General features: G+C 37.3%; 1 protein-coding gene and 1 long non-coding RNA gene across 2 annotated transcripts; one reads left to right on the top strand and one right to left on the bottom strand.

Moving 5' to 3' along the window:
- The first annotated feature begins 2,102 nt into the window (after positions 1 to 2,102).
- On the top strand, positions 2,103 to 9,054 carry LOC148804298 (uncharacterized). Its single transcript, XR_016069143.1, has 3 exons — positions 2,103 to 2,527; positions 2,648 to 2,721; positions 8,271 to 9,054. It is a non-coding gene; the product is annotated as an uncharacterized LOC148804298 (long non-coding RNA).
- A 1,664-nt stretch (positions 9,055 to 10,718) lies between these two features.
- Positions 10,719 to 12,480, bottom strand: FLA8 (FASCICLIN-like arabinogalactan protein 8). The gene has a single exon (XM_010279146.3). It carries the CDS (start codon positions 12,348 to 12,350, stop codon positions 11,067 to 11,069), a length of 1,284 nt encoding a protein of 427 aa, XP_010277448.1. The 5' UTR covers positions 12,351 to 12,480; the 3' UTR covers positions 10,719 to 11,066.
- Positions 12,481 to 22,797: the final 10,317 nt, after the last annotated feature.

Genomic DNA, 22,797 nt, shown 5'->3' with positions numbered 1-22,797 from the left:
CCTAAGTATTAATAAATGAGTTTATTATAGCTTTTCTTGGTTTTGTAAACAAATCAAATACAAACGTTTAGTGAATAAACGCCCACGGTTCCAAACACTTGTACAATAGGGGGTGTTGCATTGCATTGCGTCCAAGATTATGCGTCAATGCAACTGCAAATCAATGCCTCGATATTAGAAATTTGCTAACCAATCTGTGGCTCACTCATCATAAATCCCTAATCCATCTAACCTTCCCTTCTCCATTTTCATTTTTTTCGCCTCAAGAAGGAAAAAGGATCAGAAATAGGTTTGGTTGAATGATATATAAAAAATCACAAGGTTTTAAAAACCAACCCGGAAATGGAACCGTTCTGGCCACCGGTTTCTGGGTAAGCGGTTTGTCGTCCAGATCAAACGGTTCGGACAGTTTGAGTATTTTAACAGTGTTATGTCATCTTACCCATTAGATTGGAATATTAGGGTAAGAAGCATATAAATATAAGAGAAAAAGGGTTTCACTGTTTGAGAATGAGAGACTGCTGGTAGCTGAGAGAGTTTAGAAGAAGAAGAAGAAGAAAAGAAGGAGGAGGAAAAGGAGGAGATCGGCTGCAGCGTCGACGGCAATGGTGACGGCGACAGTGAACTACAGCGACGGCGATGTTAGATTTGAGATTTCACTCAGTCTTAGATCTGTCATCTAGACTCTTAGCCTTCTCTTACAGATCTTAGTCTTCTTAGATCTCAGACATGAGATCTCCCTTAATTGATCTCTCTCTCTCTCCAGTAGATCTCAAATCTGAGATCTGAGATATTTCTCTTTTCATTCGAATCTAGCTCTTATTTAATAAACCACAAATCATTCTTCGGGTTGAATGGTTCAACAGTCAAACTATCTGAGTCAACGGTTCACAGACTAATTTAACAATTTTTTACTAAATACCGAATTTGAGGTAAAATGGAATCAATCACCTGAACGATTTCCGATCTAAACGGTCCGATCGTCTGAGTCAATGACGATTTGAAAACATTGGAAATCACATGTGGAAAACCACAGCTAATTACAATCGGTGGCGGATCTTTCCTTGTTTACTGCTTCTTCAAGAGCAGGGGACCGACATTGTCCCCAGTGACTTTGTTGTACTTCACGTGGCTCCCGTCACACAAGACTAAGAAAGTGCTTGACCTCCAACACTTGTAGACAATAAATTGTCACACACATACTAAAGAAAAGGAACTAATGTTTTCATTAGCTAAGGGTTCTCTCTGTAATTGCAGTAAGTGTGGCTGGGAGAATTCAAAGATGATGACGGAATCGATAGCCTTTTATTCTCCTTTTCTGATAGTTTATGGCTTTCGCTTTAGCAACTATACCACACCTCATTCTTGCTGGAGAAATTTAAGGGAAATTTCTCGATTAGTATTCCATAATTTGGGCTTAATGTGACTTTGGTCCTCGAACTTAAAATGTAAAGGTGTCAATCCAGTATCTGTCGTTAATCAGTAGTTAACCAATCATAAAGTGGCATTTGAAGAGATATATGTCCTTTGAGTATCACCTAATTTTCTTTATGAACCATTCCAATGTTGACAAAAAATGAATAGTCTCAAATGTTTGCCTCTTCTATTCAAGAAAGTTGGGGTCACATAGGAAAGGATTTGGGACTGTTCATTTTTTGTCATGATTAATAAAGAAAATTAGATGACACTCGAAAGATATTTGCGCATTTTCAAATGCCACTAAATAGCAAGTATTGGATTGGCACATTTTGAATTCGGGTATTGAATTGTAGTGTTTTAAAGTATGGGAACCAAAGTGGCACTAGGCCCAAAGTATAGGGAACTAATTAGGAATTTTCCCAAGAACACTTCCTCTACCTCTATTTCCATTCGTGGTCGGTCCCTCCATTGACGATGGGCTGTCTGAAAAGCGACCCCACCTTATTTATGGGTAAAAAGTGGACGTCTCTGCTTGGAGAACGATTTTTTATTTTCTATTTTTTTTGCTACATAAAGAAAAATCGAGGAGATCGTTTATCGTGCTTCATTTTACATGAAATACCAAGCAGATCCATTACAGGGTTAATTAATTAGGGAGTTTGGATAGAGTTTCAAGTCCAATTAAGCATTTGGGCTTCAATTTGATGTGTGGTCAGAATTGAGCTTTGAAGAAGGAATCCATGGGTAGGTCCGATCCATCTACTAGATCCAAAGTTGGACCCATTTCTTAAGGTTGTGTTTGGTTTGAAGGAAAGGAAGGAAATTTTTAAAATATTCTAAAAGATTCCTAATCCTCCCTTGTTTGGTTTGATCACAAACGAGGAAAAAAAAAAGAAATGGGAGGATTTAAAATCATGAAAATGAGGAAACAGGATCCTCCCATTTCGTTTGGAAACCACTTCCCTTGAAAATGAAAGTAATAGTGAGGGAAAAAACCTAGAGCCTCTCATTCCATCGAGAGTTTCCTAGTTTGAAGAAACAATGGTGAATCGCGTAAAAAGAGTAAATCAATTCATCGAATTCCAACAACTAGAGGCAAAAAGCAAAGGTAAATTCGAATCTGAAACTTGTAGTCAATCTCTCTTCTTCTTCTTGTATATGTTTCATCTGGTTCAAATCTGAACCTCTCTTATTCTTCTTCTTATCTAATGATGAATGTATGTGTTAGGTTTACCATTTTGTAATACGTACCAAGGATCATTAGCATAGGTGGAGTGTGTTGTTTTTGTTGCGATTTCAATGGTATGTTTCATGCTTGCCTTCCATCCTCTGTTGTGTTACTTGGTATATTTCATGTTTGCCTTCTATGCATTTTTTAAGCTCGACCAAATCCTATTATTTTCTCACCTGATTTTTTCTTTTAAACCTATTGTATACTGTCCAATTGGTTGTCTTGTGTCATTTCTATTGTTTTCCGGCATATACGAGGGGATGGGAATTCATGAAACTCACTTTGTCTTAATCTCATCTCCTCTGGCTTTCCCATGAAACCTCTCTAGCACAATTTGACCAAATTAAATCATAAATCAATCTAGTGCATTACCTTCTTGATACTAGCAGAAGGTGTAGATTCATTACCTTGATCTAGAACCAAATCTAGAGAAGAAATAAAAATACAATGTGGTATAAATTTTGTATGGCCATTCTCGTCCTTTGCAACAAAACCATTTATATCTAACATCTGTACATTTATCTCCATTAGACTTCCCCCTTCTATATCAACCTTTAGTGAATGCATTTTGTCATGAGCAATTACAAGCCATTGCTAATATTGGAGTATGTCCTTGGTCAAGTCCTTGCTAGACAAGGAAATACTATATTTACCTTAATCCACTATTCAACCAATCTACATGTGATAATTAATGCCTCTATACTCGATTATCAATACCATAGCTTAGCTTGGCTACTTCTCTCATAGTCTAATACTTGATTAGAGAAACATAATATAACAGATAGCCAAATTAACAATTCATCAGTCAATTAATTAAAGTATTAATGCACTTTATCATTAGTAATGATATAATCATTTTATTGAATAGTTATTTGCTTTTTATGAACCATTAAAAGAGACAATTCTACCAAAAAATTTTATTTAATGGTAGTGTTTGATACTCATGCAACCATACCATTTATAGGGTTGCCAATGGGTTGGGCTGACCCAAGATCCAACTAAACTGACCCAAGACCTCATTAAACTTGAGTATAATAGATCATCCAACTCCAAAACATAAGGAGTTTTCTGTTTCATCAAAATATCACTAAACTGGGACTCAATGCTTGGCCAAAACCAAACAAGGATTTTAACAGCCATATCATTGTACTCATGTAGCTATATTATTTACTTCCCACCTTAGATATGGCAATGACTTTACTAGGTCTTTAAAGAAAAGGCTATGATCCATCATATGGATGGCTGAATGGTTGTGCGAAATTTCAAAAATTTCCTAATCCTTCCAAGAATCGAACTCCCTATGTTTTGAAAAATTGCAATTTTCAAGATCGGTCTTGCACTAAACTGGACCAGATTTGAAACCAACCAAAGAGGGAGATGTATACCTGATACGGATACCACAAATACAGATCCCAAGGTGAAAATTCACGCCCAAATCAGTCCTAAAAGCAGCCTCCACTAAAAATGGCGCAATATATTCTTAAAGCTGGTACAGCAACAGCTTTTAGCAAAACTGCACTCCAATTGCTTGGATCGAACTAGGGAGGTGAGCATGAAATTCCTCTAGATTTTTCTTGCAAAACTCAGAAGAAAATAATCTGTCCCAAAATAGCTGTAGTCGAACTAGGGTTTCTTGGGAGACAAAAAGAAGAAGAGGAAGCAAAATAGAGAAGTATTCTAGTCCGGTTCACCCTCTTCTTCTTTTATCTCTTTATAAAGCACTTCTTCTAATCAAATTAGGAAATAATCCAAATCTAATTTGGATATAGACTCTATCAAGAGGTAAGCCTTATCATCTTAAGAGGATTGGTGCTCCAAACCCAAATTCACCCCATGTCACATGACAATCTAAACTGTCATGTGACATCTTAATTAATCATATTAATTGTGGGCCTTAGGCCCATTAACTATAATGCTCACGACCCAAGGGTGTGGCATGGCCAACTTATGCTTGATTTGTATGGCGTGGGACCCCATAATGACCCCACATAAGTCCACATGGGTTCGGCCCAGCCTCTGTGAAAATCTTAGCCGAATTCATTGCTAAATGTAGTGAACCCTTGAGCACATCACTATGGGCTCAAAATGGGCCCAACATTTACACTTAAGTGATCATTGAATTCAGCCATCCTATGAAGATCCAAGGATAATGGACTTAAGTAAGATAAAGCCCATAAGGTAATCAGCCCTATAATGGTCTCTTACACTTAACCTCTTGGCCCGTAATGATCAAACACTACCCAACAGGGAATGACCTCTCCCCTGGTTGCAAGCTGTAGTGTCACACTCTCTGCTCAAATGGATCCTAGGAATTAAAACATTTTTCATAAAATCCACTACCGATAGTTTATGTTTCCAATAGAGAGAGTGTAAACCCTATCATTCACTTTGTCCGACAAAGGGGCCGATCCTATCTCTATGATCACCCACTTAAGTGAATTCTCATACTGTCCCAACATACCCAGGTTTTGACCCTCAATGGATCTAACTGATTGGCATATCAAAGACAACACAATCCGACACCTAGTGCAATACTATAATCAAGTATGTGGGTTATACGTAACTTTTTAGTTTTGCCCATCAATTTCCAAGGTCCATGGCATAACTAAAAAATGGTTCGGACTCAATTCTTCAACCAAACACACACAACATGTGCTTTGGGTACCCTAGCAGCTAAGACAAGCTACCCCAACTTCTTTGGCAACACATCAGTGTCAGTCTTGGTAGGATAAACACTCCAAGCCTATCCAACGGCTGAGAACATTCTTAGCTAACATGAATCTCATAAGTGTCCAATTTAAGGGGTAATTTCACAGAAACATACCAATATCAACATGAAACAATAATGTACTTTTATTCATTTATAATAAATGTATATATACATCTATCTAATTAGAGCTAAGGGCATGCACTGTCTAATAGCTCCCACTTGCACTTAGGTCCAATCGGGTACAATCCTCAGTCCCATATTGTCCACGTGTTTCTCAAACACTTTGTATCAGTGGCTTAGTCAATTGGTCTGCCACATTCTCCGTTGATGCTACATTCTAAACTCGAATGTCCCCTCTACCAACAACCTCCCATAGATTATTGTCACACAACAATGGAATCGGTGATATGATAGGATTCCAAATTCTAAGAGGAATTTCTTCATCCATACTACTTATTTGATGGTCTCACTTATAACAATGTGCTTGGCCTCGGCCGTAGACTATTTTTCTTACTACATAGAGTCTCAAAATATCCAAACATAGACTTTTTAGTATCTGGGTTAGGCTGGAAGTCGGCATTAGTATGTCCGACCATCTGTAGTGAACTACCATCTAAGACAAGACAATAATCTTTAGTCCTCCGTAGGTACATTAGTATGTTTTTCACAGTAGTCAAATGCTCTTGTCCTGAGTAAGATTGCTATCTAATTACAACACTAACAACCTGAGCAATGTCTGGCCGAGTATACAACATGGCATACATGATGCTCCCTACGGTTGAGGCTTAAGGAACCTCTCTCATGTCCTCAATCTCCTCAAGGGTCTTGGGTGAAATTTCTTTGGAGAGAGTGACTCCATGCTTGAAAGGAACAAATTCCTTCGTGGAGTTCTGTATGTTGTATTTGTTGATGATCTTGTCAATGTAAGTAGATTGGGATAATCCAATTATCCTCTTTGATCTATCTATATAGAGTCAAAGTCTAAAGACATAAGAGGCTTCTCCAAGATCTTTCATGGAGTATTACTATGAAAGTCATACATTCATCGTAGTTAACATTCCTACATCATTCCCAATAAGTAGAACGCTGTCTACACACAGAATCATAAATGTAAGCTTATCTCTCACTATCTTTCTATAAACACAAGGTTTATCCAAATTTTGCTCAAAGTCAAACTGTTTGATTGTTGAGTCAAATCGGATGTTCCAGCTTCTAGAAGCATAGCCACAGGTGAGAAGGTCTTCTCATAATTGACTCCTTCTTTCTTAGTGTATCCTTTCGCTACAAGCTGGGTTTTATAGGTCTCAATTTTTCCATCAGGGCCCTTCTTCCTCTTGTAGATCCACTTGCAACCGATTGTTTTCACCCTAGGGGGCGGGTTTACAAGAATCCAGACTCCATTGGTTTTCATTTAGTCCATCTCGACTTTCATGGCATCTACTCACTTCAAGGAGTCTATGTCCAACAAAGCTTTCGTATAAGTCAGAAGATTTTTCTCACCGCTCGTAGCTTCCATCAAGTAACTTTCTTCTAAGCTAGTTTAGATTCCAATTTATCCACACTTGTCATTTTGACGTGTGTTGGACAACCCCATATTTTCAAGTGTCTAACACTTGGTTTTTTGTCGGTCCATAACTCATAAGGAGTCTTAGGAACTGACTTAGTTGAAACCCGGTTCAGTACGTAAATTATAGTCTCCAATGCATGCCCCAAAAAGGATATAGGTAACTTTGAATAGACGATGAGTGATCACACCTTATCTAATAGAGTCTTATTTCTTCTCTCTAACACACTGTTGAATTGAGGTGTAACAAGAGAAGACAAATGTGATATAATCCCATTGTCCTTTAAGTAGTCCATGAATTCGTCAAAGAGATATTTACCTCATCGATCTGATCGAAGGGTTTTGATCTATCTCCCCAATTGTTTCTTGACTTCTTGTCTAAACTACTTGAAAGTTATGAAATAACAGTGTTGGTTCCATGTCCTAACATTCATGGAACCACATACATCTGCATATATAATGTTAAGTGTGCCTGTAGATCTTTTGGGCTTACCCGTAAATGGCTTTTTTGTCATCTTGCCTTTAAGGCAAGTCTCACAAGTTAGTAGATCTTTCACAATGAGAAAATTTAAAGGACCATCATTCACCAATCTTATGATACGTTCTATATTTATATGACCAAGTTGATATTGCCACAGGCATGTGGGATTAACTATATCACATGTTATTTTCTTGGGGATGCATTCTGACACAGTTTCGGTTATATTTCTATCTATAAAAGGATGAAGGAGATAAAGACCATTATCAAGTTCTCCATGAGTAAGGAATTTGTTATTCAATTTAATTGTAATCTTATTACTAAACAAAATAGAATAACCATCCTTACACAATTTAGAAACTAAAATCAAATTTCTTCTAAATAATAGTACATAAAGACAATCTTTCAATGTAACAACTCTAAAAATCACTTTAATCAAGTTCTTAATGCAATGTTAAGTCTCTAGAGGATAGGTATCTCATCCAACCAACTACTGAAGTTTCACTAGAGATTAGGAATAAGACAAACTTATGGCCTTATTTTAAGGTAGCAATCATCATTTTTATTGTTTTGGTTGATATATTAGGTAGTATAAAACAAAGTTTCATATAGAATTTTTTAATGAATGAGAAGATTGTATAAGAGCAATTGATGAAACACACATCCTTGTGGAGGTACTGATTGTAGATGTTGCTAGGTTTCAAGGACACAATGGTTATCCTACCCAAAACAAATTCTTGTATGTTAAGGTTTGCTCTCACTAGAGAACACCGACTTGAGGTGCCTAAAGGTAGCATCCCAAATCAACTAGTTTTTACAATTTTTTTTATAGGCAATGTTGTTAAAATAGTTTTTTTTTTATCGATAGGGAAAATCGACCTTCTGGATGCGGGGTTCACATTGAAAGTTGGCTTCATTACGCCATATTGGAACACCCGATATCATTTAAAAGAGTGGGGTTCATGCCAACCTGAAACCAAGGTTCAAAGTATCAACACGTATCGGCCCGTATCGACCGATACGTATCGTTTCGGGACCCCTCCGATATGCCCCTATAGTGGGTGTATCGGCGGTCTAACTGGTTCAGGGGATGGAGAAGACCTAAATCGGCCCCCTTGAACCAGTTTCAGAAAAAAATAAAAAATAAAAAAAACTAAAAAAACAATATCAATTCGCCCGATACACCTGTATCGATATTTTGAACCTTGCTTGAAACTGCCAAAGATCTATTTAATCTTTGTCATCCTTCATTAAGAAATTTGATTGAATAGATATTTGGAATGTTGAAGAAGTGGTTTCCCATCTTGGAGTCTATGCAACATTATCCATTTGAAATACAAGTTAAGATTACACTTGCTTATTGTATCTTACACAACCATATGATGGGTATGAATTCATGCAACTTCATTATGAGGCAGTACAATCGAGAAACAAAGAATATGAAATTAGAGGGAGGTAATGAAGATGGTGTTGAACTTGAGAAAGATGATGATGAAAGACAACTAAGAAAACCTTTACATCTTTTAAGTAGGATGAGGTAATGAGACAAGGAACTCACTTGAAAGAAGAAATAACTACAAAAATGTGGGAACATTACCAATTACAATGCTCTCAAAGAAGACGTTGATTTGATTTTTATGATTTGAAAATGATATTTATAATGCTCTCAAAGAAGACGTTGATTTGATTTTTATGATTTGAAAATATATCATATAAACAATGACTATTGTCACATCATCAAAATTTGATTATTAATTTTTCATATATTTTCCTTGCCTCACCAAACAAGGGAAAATTAATTTTCTTACTTTTTCCATTGGTTAACCAAATAATGGATGGAAAAAATTTTTCTTTTCCCTTCCTTTCCTTTCCCTTCCCCTCATTTTCTTCAAACCAAACACAACTTAAATGATAATAATTTATGGATTCTAATTGGACCCAATTATGATGGCATCTAAATATTTGTTTGGATCTGAACCCTAATTGGGCCACGTACAGTGAATAATAAGTTGCAACAAAAAAGACCTATTATAGTTTTACTTTTACAGGCGAAACCATTCAAATGGGGGGACCCCAACCCCTAAGGCTAAGGGGGGTTAGGTCAGGTGTGATTCCGAAAAGAGGTAATGATCATGCGGAAAATAATTCAGATATAGCCTTATCATCATGCCGACCGTTGCCCTTTAGTTTATTGCTGTAACACACGGACGAAGATTATGAAAAATATTCCCTGTTTCAAACAAACCTCAGCAACCCAACCCCAACGGATATTTCCAGACTTTTACCAATACCAATCGAAGGATAAATTACTGGAATTGACTTTGACTAATAAAAAAAAAAACGAAACGGTCGATTCACAGTGGATGATCTATTTATTCATTTTTAATTTCTTCCAAGTAAAAATAAAAATAAAAATGTAAGCGAATGCTAAAAAAAAATCAAAGGCCGCTAAACACACAAACAAAGTGATGACAAAAGTCAAAATCCCACATTTGTTCGAGGGGTATAACTGACATTTCAGCTGTTAAAGAGCACCGACAAAGGCACAGACCCCTGTATGGTTGAAAAGTGAAAACACTGATGGTGGCCCACTTGATAAGTTCATCAAATCCCGTTACTACCCGGGTTCTCTAAATCTGTAGCCCCATGAAACCAAATATAAAAAGCGTTCATTATAGAGCAACAACTTTTGTTGAGAGGGGGGAAGGAAGAGTTCAGATCATCTGTGATTCAAAAATCAAAATGACATTAAAGTCCAAAACACTCTTAATAAATATGTGAAATCTGCCTGACAAATGTCTCACTCAACGAGCACAACCCACCATACATACACACATGGCCCACAAACTTGCATATCATAAAACCATCCAATCGGTGGTCCACCCTCTCTCACTCAACGCTCGCTCAGAGTTCAAAGGTTGTTGCCAGGAGAAGAGCAAAAGAAGCATTTGGTCATTTTGGTTAAACTTGCTGCATCGGTCTGGCATGAAGCGGTGGGGGCCATCATCCAGCCGACCGATCAAAAGCTGGGGACGTTGCTTTCCAGCCGACCGATGCGCCGCACTGAAGCATATCCGGATTCCAGGAAAGAACGATCAATACCAAAGAAGAAACGAGAATCAGAATGAGACAGATCAATAGAACAAACAGAACCACGTTTAGAAATCCCTGAACCCCCGCAGAGATTGGGGCCCATCTACCTTCCCCCCCACATGGCCTCTTGTCAGATCTATGCACTAAATGTGTCTGGAGACATATCAAGCCCATGCCCATGCCCATCAAGAACACAAATCTCACCATTCGATATACGATAAAATAGTAGAACGCGCACTATCCGATAAATAAAATTCTCAAAAATACAACACTACAAATGACTGAAATGTGATGAGAAGGAAAAAATACAGAGTTGCAGACATCACAAACCACACAAGCGAGTCCCCCCACTGCGCTCCACTCCTCCAGTCCAAGTGGCCTTTCCTCAAATCCCAATATAGAACAACCAGAACTCGACATTGCTGTAAAATGCACAGCTACTCCCAAAAATTAACAGCAAAATTAAAAAGCCACAAAATCAAAATAAAAAAAAAAAAAAAAAGATCTCTAATTCTAACTAAAATAAATAACACAAGAGAGGGAAAAAATGAGCGTTAACGAAAGCTGGCTTTTACGATAACATCGCCCAAGCAACGAAAGCTGCCGAAGCGGCAACTAGAGTTTTTAACAATGCCGGAGCTTTCAAGTCTGCGCCACCGGAACCAGATCCCGTACTGCTGTTCTCTGACTGGGCCTCTGGTGCGCCTGCTGGCCCTGATTCTGGAGATGCCATCGGGGGTGCCGGCGGGGATAGTATCGACGGAGATGGAGCGGAAACAGCAGGGGCCGGTGCAGTGCTTGGGGTTGGAGAGGGAGATGATACTGGCTCGGGTGCCGGTGCCGGGGACGGTGACTTCCCAAACAACTCACTTGGAAGGAGAAGGTTGTCAACGGTGAGAATGCAGAGAGGGGGATCGTCCACCACAGTTGAAGCAACCCGAGATGAATCGACGCCGGTGTGCAGTGTGACGGAATCTCCGGCTGATGTCACGGTCAGGTCGTACTTGCCGGCGCCGTTAGTCGCCAATGTACTGATAGGACCCTTGGCCGTCTTCAAACTCCCAAATGGATTATACCGGGCCAATGCATGATACTGCAGCAATGTAACCAACTCGGCGTTGGTTAGTTTACTGAGATCTGGTACACCGGCGGCTTTGAAGGCCTCATCGTTCGGCGCAAACACCGTCAAACCCTTGTCGAGTGCGGACTCGAACATTTTCAGAACACCAGAACTAACAAGCAGGGAAGCGAAGGTCTTGCACCCGGCCTTCTCGAGCTTCTGGGTAATGTTGACGTCGGCGGCGGAAGGAGCGGGAGCTGTCAAGATGCCCGGGGCGATAATGGGAGCGCTGATCTCAAGAACAGAGATGTTGTAAGGGATCTGCTTAACACTCTTGGTGTAAGTGGAGTCGAGCTTGGATCCAGGAGCGGCGGAGCCGAAGCCGACCTTACCACCCTTGAGGTCGGTAATGTTGACAAAACCGAGATTTCCATGGGCATCACCGGTAACCTGGTAGAGAGTGGTGGTGAGGGTGGTTCCTTTGGAGATCTGGTGGAGCTTGGCACCATCATAGTAGTCGAGAAGGACGAGAAGGCGGAGGACATTCTTGACGACGGAGAGGGGTTTGTTGGCTGCGAGAGCAGACATGGCTGAGTTGGGAAGAACCAGGCACGTTATGGTTTCGCGAGTGTTGATCTCGTCGGCGAGCTTGGTTCGAGTAAGGTAGTCGTTCATGGCGCTGTACTCCGGGAAACCTGAGAGGATTTCAGTAATGTTGTGGGCTGTCGAGGGAATGACGAAGATAGAGAGGGAAAGGAAGAGGAGAAAGAAGGTGGGCTGAGGAAAACCGCCCATGGCTGATGAATCTCTGTTAGCCGTTAGGGCTCGGGAGTTGGGGTGAGAATGGCGACCAGTGTCTGAGAGGAAGAGGCAAAGACGAAAGGGGAGAGATTGGGTGCTAAATATGGGTTGGTTTGGTCTTTGGTGATTGTTGGGGGAACTTGTGGGGTCGAGGCTTTGCTTGGCAGCTTGGACTTGAGGTTAAGATTTAACTCTGGTTACGAGAGATGGGTTAGCCAAGGTTAGTGTGGATGCCATGTGAATGTGATATTGATAAATGATAATTGCCCAAATCGAGAAGTCCTCACTAGTCCTTTGTTCACAGTTTGGAAATTAGATGCCTTTGGATGCCCTTCTATTTTTTTTTTTTAATTTCATTAATGATACTCAAAAGGAATTGTGTATCCTTTACTTTCTTTTTTTTTTTCTTTTTCTTTTTTGAAAGTTTATGCGTACAGTTGTCCATTCATGAGCGGGACTCATCATATTTGGATGGGTCCAGCTTGACAGGAGAACAAAAACTGATTTGACGATCATGATCGTTCAATTTATGTGCTCCCTCTGTCTTTCTCTATAAAAGAACAGGTCGTTGGGTCCCAGTGGCCAACTCACACTCTTCACTCTGCGTTAAGGGTAATTTTGTCCAGGTAAACTGCATTGAGAAGTGACGTGTTGGTTCACGGTTTCACGCAATTGGTACAACGCGAGTTCCACTGTCGGCGTCCGTAGGTGATCACACATTCACACGCGTAGCCAAACATCGAAAAAGAATCTGTCATTCCGGTTTCCTCTTCTGTTTTCTTCTTTCTTTTGTCTTCAAAACTCAAAACTCAAAAGAAAGAAAGACTCATCGCTGCAGTGTAAAACCGGCCGGGATGGGCAATTGGGCATGGTCAAAGTTTACGGTACAAGAACAAAGGCGTGATGGTTTGGACATTCTAAGGCTGCATTTGGCTTGTAAATATATCATACGCTAAGAATTAGGGTCTATGCAAAATTGTAAATTCGGTATTCTTATTCCATTTTGGGCTACGTTTGATATATGAAGCACCATTCTAACATGGAATAAAGAAATAGAAAATTAAAAAAAAAAGGAGAAAATATTTAAATAACTAAATATTTGAAATAGCAAAATATTTAACAAAATTAGATTTTAAATAGTTAAAATAAAGAAATTATGTAATAAATTTAAAAAAAATCTGAAAAGAAGAAAAATAATTATAACATAATATTGAAATTAATAATAATTTAATATTTTACATAATATTGTAAATAATTAATTTCACTTATATCAAATAATAATACAAGAAAATAACTTGCCAAAAAATTAATATTTATTAATAATAATTTTAAACTCTTAATCAGTATTTATTATATAATTATATATACTAAAAATAATATTTATGGTATTTCATTAATTATTTGTTGTTTTTTGTGATAAATGTGTTTTCAATGATTATGTATAAATTTATTTTGTTTTGTTATTTAACAAAAAGCTTTCAATAATTATTGAAGATTAAACTATTGTTATTTATGAGAGATGAGACTATTAATTTAGCTGAAATTATGAGTGTTCATTAGTTGGTTTGATTCGGTCGTAGGCTATTTGGCCAACCAAATTGAATTGGTCAAGTTGGGGAGTTTGTCAACTGAAACCGGTTGACCTTTTGTGAAAATCGAACCACTCAAGTTGTATCAATTTGGGTCGATTTTTTGGTTTGGTTAGTCCATTCAAAAGATTTAAACTTAAAAATTAAATTAAATTTTATAAATTACATTGCAATTATTAAAAAATAAATTTAAAAAATAGATTTATGATATAAAACATTTTAGATTATGAAATATGGGAAATTTCCCACTTTTTCATAATAAAAATTATATTTAAAATATAAAATATTAATATATATCCATGGTTAAGTCGTTCGATTTTGGTCAATTTACAAATAGCCAAAGTGAAGCTGATCTAACTTGGTCGAATTGGGAAATTTTGAACCAAAGCCGACCTAAAATACTAGAAAACCGACTAACTCGGGTCGAGTTGATCGGGTTGTTGGTTTCATCATTTTGATGAATAAACCTAACTGAAATTAATTATTATTATTTTTGTATTATAAAAAAATTATTAAAAGTAGTATATAAAATATGAATAATTATTAATTATTTAAAAAGTTGAAAATATAAAACAACTGTATACTCTTATGAGTTCACATATGTGCCCCACAACATCCCATAGCATGTCCCCGTCATTTATTGGGAACACCTCCCGATGATGACATCATCGGTTCTGATACTATCATCGGGAGATGTTCCCAATACACGGTGGAGATGTGTTATGGGACGTTGTGGGTTGCCCCCTTGTGAGGCGCAGATGTGGACTCTACTCTTATGTGTTTCTATTAGGGTCATTTACTAGAACACACCTTATAGTTTTACATATTTACTTAAATCTACCTTATAGTTTTTATTTTACTAAAACATCTCAAATATAGCCAATAGAGTGGTTGTCCGTGTCTTATTAAGGAGTGTTTGTTTTTCCATTAGGCCCATGATTTTTTATTCCAAAAATATCCTTAACACTTTTTTTGTATATAAAACAAAATTGACCAAATATAGCTAAATAGAGTGGTTGTCTTTGCCTTATTAAGGGCAAAAATGGTATTTTAATTTTTATTTTCTTTTGACTAAATTTATTTAAATGAGCCTTAGGGCCAACATTGTCATTTTCCATTATCATCTAATGGAAGATTGATTAAATCTATTGCAAATTATAAGTGGTGTTTTAGTAAAATGCTAACTATATGGTAGATTTTAGTAAATCCATGAAACTATAAGGGTATTTAAGTAAATGACTCTTTCTATTATTTAACTTTTGCTTAATAAATCTCATGCATGGCACGGGTCCCCGCTAGTTATTTATTGAAAATCATTATTTATTTACCCTAATATTTATACTTATGATAAATCTCTTAAACTACCCCTATTAATTAGCTAATTGACATGTGGTACCCCTACTGTTTAACTATTGTCTTGCGGTACCCTTAAGTTTTCTGACAATTGTCATCGTCGTTAAGTGATAATGGAAGAAAATGAAATGTTGAATTTTCCCTTGTATTACTAGAACTACTTCGAAAATTGTTTTTCCAATAAGTTTGAAATGGTAGAGCTTTTGATCCGATGCCCCCATTTTTCTATTACCAGAACTACTTCGAAAATCGTTTTTCTGGTGAATTCGAAATAGCGGAGCTTCTGATCTGCCTAAGCTTCTTTTTCTGTTCACTGTCAGGCCATTGCAGCTCCCCTCTCTGTTGATGATAACAAGGGAGCTGTAGTGGCGGAGCTCTCCTCTTAACAGTGATGGTGGTTGGGGAGAACGACTGTGGAGGAGCTCTTGTATGAGTGTGCACCCATGAGCTATTTAGTGTAACAGGCCGACGGCAAAGGTTCAGACGGCCATCAGAGAGTACTTGATATCCAACCGATGGAGGTAAGCCCAACCATATCTACTTTTGAGCTTTATTCTTCTGAACCAGTTGTCTCTTTTGCTTATTACACTAAGCAATTAGTTAATGGCCATGTAATCTTGATTGCTTTTGCAGATTCTATTGGGAAGAAACTAAGTTTATCCACAAACTATTTCTCTCCCAAAAATAAAAACTTGTAGATATTTAGCTATCACAATTCCAAGCAAGATATCAACAAAAACAATCATAAGCCAAGCAAAGAGAGACACACGATATTTAACGTGGAAAACCCCTCCAATGTGAAGGGTAAAAAACCACGGGGCCAAGGAGACCCAACCAAAAATCTCCACTAAAAACTTGAGGTAACAATTACAGCAACTCAAACACCACAATATGCTCACAAACTTAGAGCAAATACAGATTCTCAAACATACAAACGAGAATACCAAAAGCGGTGAAAAAATAACAGTCAGAAAAACTCACAAACGCGACTACTGTTCAGGCCACACCATGGAGACCTTCACTATTCCAAATCAGATCTCCACCGTTCAGATCGTAGTTCTGTGAGTTTCGAACAATCCCACCAAATTTCAGCCAAATCGAACCACAAATGACCCTTGATCAGTGTAATTGAGGAAGACTGCCGCGAGATATTTTCTTTTCCCGAACAACTACAAGTTGCTTCTGTTCGACTTCAAATAACCGGCGATTCAGAACTCCGATCAAAGATCCGACCGTTCAGAATGAATAAAAATGAGTCATCCACTTACTGTCCAAATTTCGGCTCGATCGGACGGTGGATCGGAAAGTTTCGGCTGTTTGATGAACTCTGCACACTGAGAAATCTGCACAGTATTTCGATTTCTCTCTTTTCCTCTCTCTCTTCAACACGCCGCGCGCAAAAAAGATCTAACCCTAGTTTTTGTTTTTCGTTTTTGAAAAACAAAAAAAAAAACAGTTGGCTGAAGGAGAGTGGGCTATAATATGGGTCAATATCCCATAATGGGCTAGGCCTAACAATTCTCCCCCTCCAACCCATGAGAGAAGGGAGACACTTCAAAAAAGGCAACTATGCAAATTTAAGGCCGGCTGCTCCGGCACACAGTTCAAACTTCTCTCGAGGCACCACTTTGTCATCATGTCAGCAGCATTTTTGTTAGTGTGAATCTTTTCAAGTTCAATCAACTTGGAGTTCAAAACATCTCGAATCCAATGATATCTTACATCAATATGCTTCGATCTATTATAAAATGTTGGATTCTTACCAAGATGAATAGCACTCTGACTATCACAATATAAGACATACCTCTGTTGAGTGAAACCAAGTTCATGCACAAACTTTTTCATCCACAGCAACTCCTTACATGCTTCAGTAAGAGCGATGAACTCAGCCTCAATTGTAGACAATGCAACACACTTCTGCAACCTAAACTGCCAGGCCACAGCTCCCCCTGCAAAGGTAATCAAATAACCAGAAGTAGACTTTCTAGAATCAAGATCCCCAATCATGTCTGAATCTGTAAAACTGCAAAGAATAGGTTTCCCAATTCCAAAACAGAGTTTTAAACTAGAAGTACCCCTGAGATATCTCAATATCCACTTCATAGCAGTCCAATGTTCTCTACCTGGATTGAATAGAAAACGACTAACAACACCAACTGCATGAGCTATATCAGGCCTTGTGCAAACCATTGCATACATTAAACTTCCTACTACATATGCATAAGGAATACGTTGCATTTCTTCTTTTTCTTTATCACTAGAAGGAGCTTGTCTAGTACTAAGCTTAAAGTGTAAAGCAAGAGGTGTACTTACCACTTTAGCCTTATCCATATGAAACCGCTGAAGTATTTTCTCAATATACTTCTCTTGAGATAACCACAACTTCTTGGCCTCTCTATCACGAGTAATCTGCATGCCAAGTATATGTCTTGTTGGTCCCAAGTCTTTCATTGCAAAAGACTTACTAAGCTCATTTTTCAACCTATCAATTCTAGAATAGTTATGACCAACAATCAACATGTCATCAACATAGAACAATAAAATGATGAAGTCGTTATCAGAAAACTTCTGCACAAAAACACAATGGTCTGAGGTTGTCTTCTTGAATCCCTACTGGATCATAACAGACTCAAACTTCTTATACCATTGTCTCGGAGCTTGTTTCAACCCATATAGACTTTTCTTCAATCTGCAGACATAGTCTTCTTTACCCTTCACCACGAAACCTTCTGGTTGCTCCATGTAAATTTCCTCCTCCAAATCACCATGAAAGAAAGCAGTTTTTACATCCATCTGCTCAACCTCTAAATCAAGACTAGCTGCCAAACCAAGAACAACTCGGATAGAAGACATTTTGACAATAGGCGCGAAAATCTCCTCAAAGTCAATTCCCTTTTTCTGACGATAGCCTTTGACAACTAATCTAGCTTTGTATCGTGGACTAGAAGTATTCTCCTCAGTCTTTAACCTGTAAACCCACCGATTTTGCAAAGCTTTCATGTCCTTAGGCAACTTGACCAGCTCAAAAGTATGCTTGTCAACCAAAGATTTCATCTCATCATTCATAGCGACAACCCATTCTTTCTTGTGCTCAAACTCCATAGCCTCTTTGTAGCAATCAGGTCCTCCCCCATCAGTGAGAAACACATTCATTAGACGAATAGCGAGTAGAGGGAATATGCTGTGTAGAAAACCTTCTAAGTGGGGCAACAGGTTCACCAATAGCACCACTAGCAGAAGCATCAATATCATCAGCAACATCATCATCATTATCTTCAACCAAATCATCATGATTATCAAACTCAGCTACATTGAGCGTATTTGTCTCAGGAACTGGATTAAGATCAACAAATCCATCAGTACTTGAAGACTCTGATTTCTCCGCCTTATCAATATCATCAATGGTCTGATCCTCCATAAAAATAACATCACGACTTTTTACAAGCTTCTTTTCAACTGGATCGTACAATTTATAACCAAATTCATCATGACCATAGCCAATGAAGATACATTGTCTTGTCTTGACATCTAACTTGGACCTTTCATCTTTTGGCACATGCACAAATGCTTTACATGAGCTATTGTATGAGTGTGCACCCATGAGCTATTTAGTGTAACAGGCCGACGGCAAAGGTTCAGACGGCCATCAGAGAGTACTTGATATCCAACCGGTGGAGGTAAGCCCAACCATATCTACTTTTGAGCTTTATTCTTCTGAACCAGTTGTCTCTTTTGCTTATTACACTAAGGAATTAGTTAATGGCCATGTAATCTTGATTGCTTTTGCAGATTCTGTTGGGAAGAAACTAAGTTTATCCACAAACTATTTCTCTCCCAAAAATAAAAACTTGTAGATATTTAGCTATCACAATTCCAAGCAAGATATCAACAAAAACAATCATAAGCCAAGCAAAGAGAGACACACGATATTTAACGTGGAAAACCCCTCCAATGTGAAGGGTAAAAAACCACGGGGCCAAGGAGACCCAACCAAAAATCTCCACTAAAAACTTAAGGTAACAATTACAGCAACTCAAACACCACAATATGCTCACAAACTTAGAGCAAATACAGATTCTCAAACATACAAACGAGAATACCAAAAGCGGTGAAAAAATAACAGTCAGAAAAACTCACAAACGCGGCTACTGTTCAGGCCACACCATGGAGACCTTAACTACTCCAAATCAGATCTCCACCGTTCAGATCGTAGGTCTGTGAGTTTCAAACAATACCACCAAATTTCAGCCAAATCGAACCACAAATGACCCTTGATCAGAGTAATTGATGAAGACTGTCGTGAGATATTTTCTTTTCCCGAACAACTACGAGTTGCTTCTGTTCGACCTCAAATAACCGGCGATTCAGAGTTCCTATCAAAGATCCGACCGATCATAATGAAGAAAAATGAGTCATCCACTTACTGTCCAAATTTCTGCTCGATCGGACGGTGGATCGGAAAGTTCCGGCCATTTGATGAACTCTGCGCACTAAGAAATCTGCACAGTATTTCGATTTCTCTCTTTTCCTCTCTCTCTTCAACACGCCGCGCGCAAAAAAGATCTAACCCTAGTTTTTGTTTTTCTTTTTTGAAAAACAGTTGGCTGAAGGAGAGTGGGCTATAATATGGGTCAATATCCCATAATGGGTTGGGCCCAACAGATTCATCAGCGCGTTCCACTCTATATTGGAAGTGTAGAAAAGGTCGAGAAACTAGAGAAGTACTTGGCTTGATAATTCTATAGCCAAGAGAGATTTGTTTTGTTATTGAATATGATAATCAAGGAATTTGTGAAAATATGGCCAAGATATTAACAAAAGTTATAAAGCATCGATGAGCTTTTAAGCGGTAATGAAAATCGCCTGTATCACCACCAGTAATGAGGTTTTGACGTTTAAGGATACATTCCTGACGGAGCACCTCCTCCCCGCAATGCAGAGCGTTCATACAGCCCTGGTGAACCTAGGTTTGCACAAGAACATGAGTGTCACTACTGCCCACTCTGAGGCAGGTTGGCCGTCGAAAGGGGATGAAGATGAGGCTGGAGCAACGTCGGAGAACACCAGAAAGCTGTCAGTGCTGTATACTCAGCACCGACGCTGGAGCGCTGCCAGTGGTGTAGTCTGGTTCTGGTAGTGTGCCTGAGAGCCGAGGTAGCACTCGGTAAGCTGACAGTTGTCCTACCACACTAGGGGTGATCATTTCAGCCGAACCTGCATAAGCCCAGCTTGTGCCTGAATTTTCTGTTCAAGCCTGGCCCGGGCCCACATCAGGCCTGCAAATTTTAGGGCCAGGCTTGGGCTTAATACTTCAAGCCCAACCCGGCCCAAATATATTTAAACTTGCATATTTTGTGTATAATGTATACATGTTATTTTACATTATATTACATTATATTAGACATTTTATATATAAATATTATAACATAACATGTATAATTTATATTACATGTAATATTTTATATTATATAATGTATAAAATAAGTTTATATGCATGTTATGTCATTTAATATATAGATATATAATGTTTTATATACTAGTAATTGAGTACATGTGTTGCACGTGAGAAATTTTTCTTCATATTAATTACTTGAATTTTAGATATATCATAGTTAAGATAGAAGTTGAAAATTAACAAAAGTAACAATATAATTAAAAATAAACTTAAATGCTTATAACAAACAACAATTATTACTATTATTATTGAATTTTGTATTGCATTTTTATCATAAAAAAAATAACTTTTATTTTAACAATTATTTTTTATTTAATTTGATGAATATATAATATTAGAAATGTTCTCGACAAAATTTTGTACATTTTCATTTTTTGTGTTCTATCTTTTTTTAAATATTTATTATTCAATTATGACATCATAGGTTTCTTTGAAAAGTTGGATCATTGATCCACCATCTAGATAAGAAAATAGATTTGCTTTTAGATTTGTTCTAAATTAGGGAAAAATATAGTCAGATGTGCTTGTACATTTAAAATTAGGCTACAAGTTGGTCCACAAACCAACAAAACTCTGACAACCAGTTTTACATTTCAAATTATAAAAAACCCTTGCCATGTCATCAGAGGCTTATGTGGTTGTTGCCAATATATGACTCTTATCCATATTAGACACAACAAAAAATCTTATACCGAAATTGCCCTTTAATGTTGGGTGATTGGAAAAATTAAAAAAGGTTTTTAGTCTCTCTCTCTCTCTTTACAATCATGTTTATCTGCTTAACGACTATGTGATTTGAAAATAAATAAAAATGGTTTTTAGTTTCTATATTTATGTTCTCTATATCAATTTCTCTCATTCTCTCTCTCTACCTATCGTTCTCCCTCAATCTTTCTCAATCAATCTTTCATTCTTCTTTAATTTCTATCATTTTCCCTCAGTTTCTCTCCCGCTCCCTCTCTCATTCTTTTTTTATTTTTCTTACACACATATGATATTAATCAAATTGTATAAAAGAACATGAGACCAACTTGGTATGGTTCAAAAATCATTGCAAGAATTTGATAAAAATTTACAAGAAACTCTTGGCTATGAAATTTACACAAGTTGGAGAATGATAAAGATTGAAGGAGAATGAACTATTGACCAAGAGGGAGAGTGAGGGAGAAGAAAATGAGTGAGAGAGAGAGAGAGAGGTTTTGATTTGGCTATAGACCAAATTAAAGCTGGAAGAGTGGGAGAAATAGAGGGAGCGGGAGATTAAGAGATGATTGTGAGAGTGAGAGAGGAGGAAGATCAAGAGATGGATGGAGTGAAAGAGTAACTGAATACCTATTTTCGGTATAGGCTTTTTGTTGTGTCCAACATGGAGTAAGAGTCCCACTTTGGCAACAACCACATAAGCCTTCAATGACATGGCAGAGGTTTTTTATAATTTGAAATGTAGAGTCGGAGTTTTATTGGTTTCTGGACCAACTTGCAACTTAATTTTAAATGTACAACCGACTTTGACTATAATTTTCTCTTTAAATTATATATTTTATTTACATTATATAAAATATTTTTTACTTATCGAACTTAATTTTTGTTTCTTTGTGGTATCATTTGACTCAATACACTAACCCACCATCTAAAAAAATTAGTTTTGTGGTTCTTTGTATTTTCTATCATGGATAAAATTAAATTTCCATTTCCACCATTGACACCCTATACATTAAATTTCCTATCATTGACATTAAATTTTGTATTACATTTCTATCATTGATAAAATTATTTCTTATGTATAAAACTTATTTTTGTTCAATATAATGAATGCATAATAATAGAGATGTACCCAATATTTTATTTTTTATAATTATATGACATTAGATATGTGACCAAAATTTTCTTTATCTTTTTTTTTATTTTGATGATTCTTTGTATTTTCTATTATTAAAAAATTTATTATTTGATTATGGCATCATTTCGTTTCTAGTTAGATTTTAAATTTAGCATTCCATTTTCATCATTAATAAAAATACTTCTTACATTTCATAGTTATTTA

This window comes from Nelumbo nucifera, chromosome 1 (assembly GCF_055504915.1).
Source record: "Nelumbo nucifera cultivar China Antique chromosome 1, China Antique-T2T, whole genome shotgun sequence".
Classification (NCBI taxonomy): Eukaryota; Viridiplantae; Streptophyta; class Magnoliopsida; order Proteales; family Nelumbonaceae; genus Nelumbo; species Nelumbo nucifera.
This window is presented reverse-complemented; position numbering and strand designations above follow the sequence as displayed.

Bases quoted from the DNA above. Each gene is read 5' to 3' on its own strand.
- FLA8 (XM_010279146.3), bottom strand. From the start codon at position 12,350: ATGGGCGGTTTTCCTCAGCCCACCTTCTTTCTCCTCTTCCTTTCCCTC.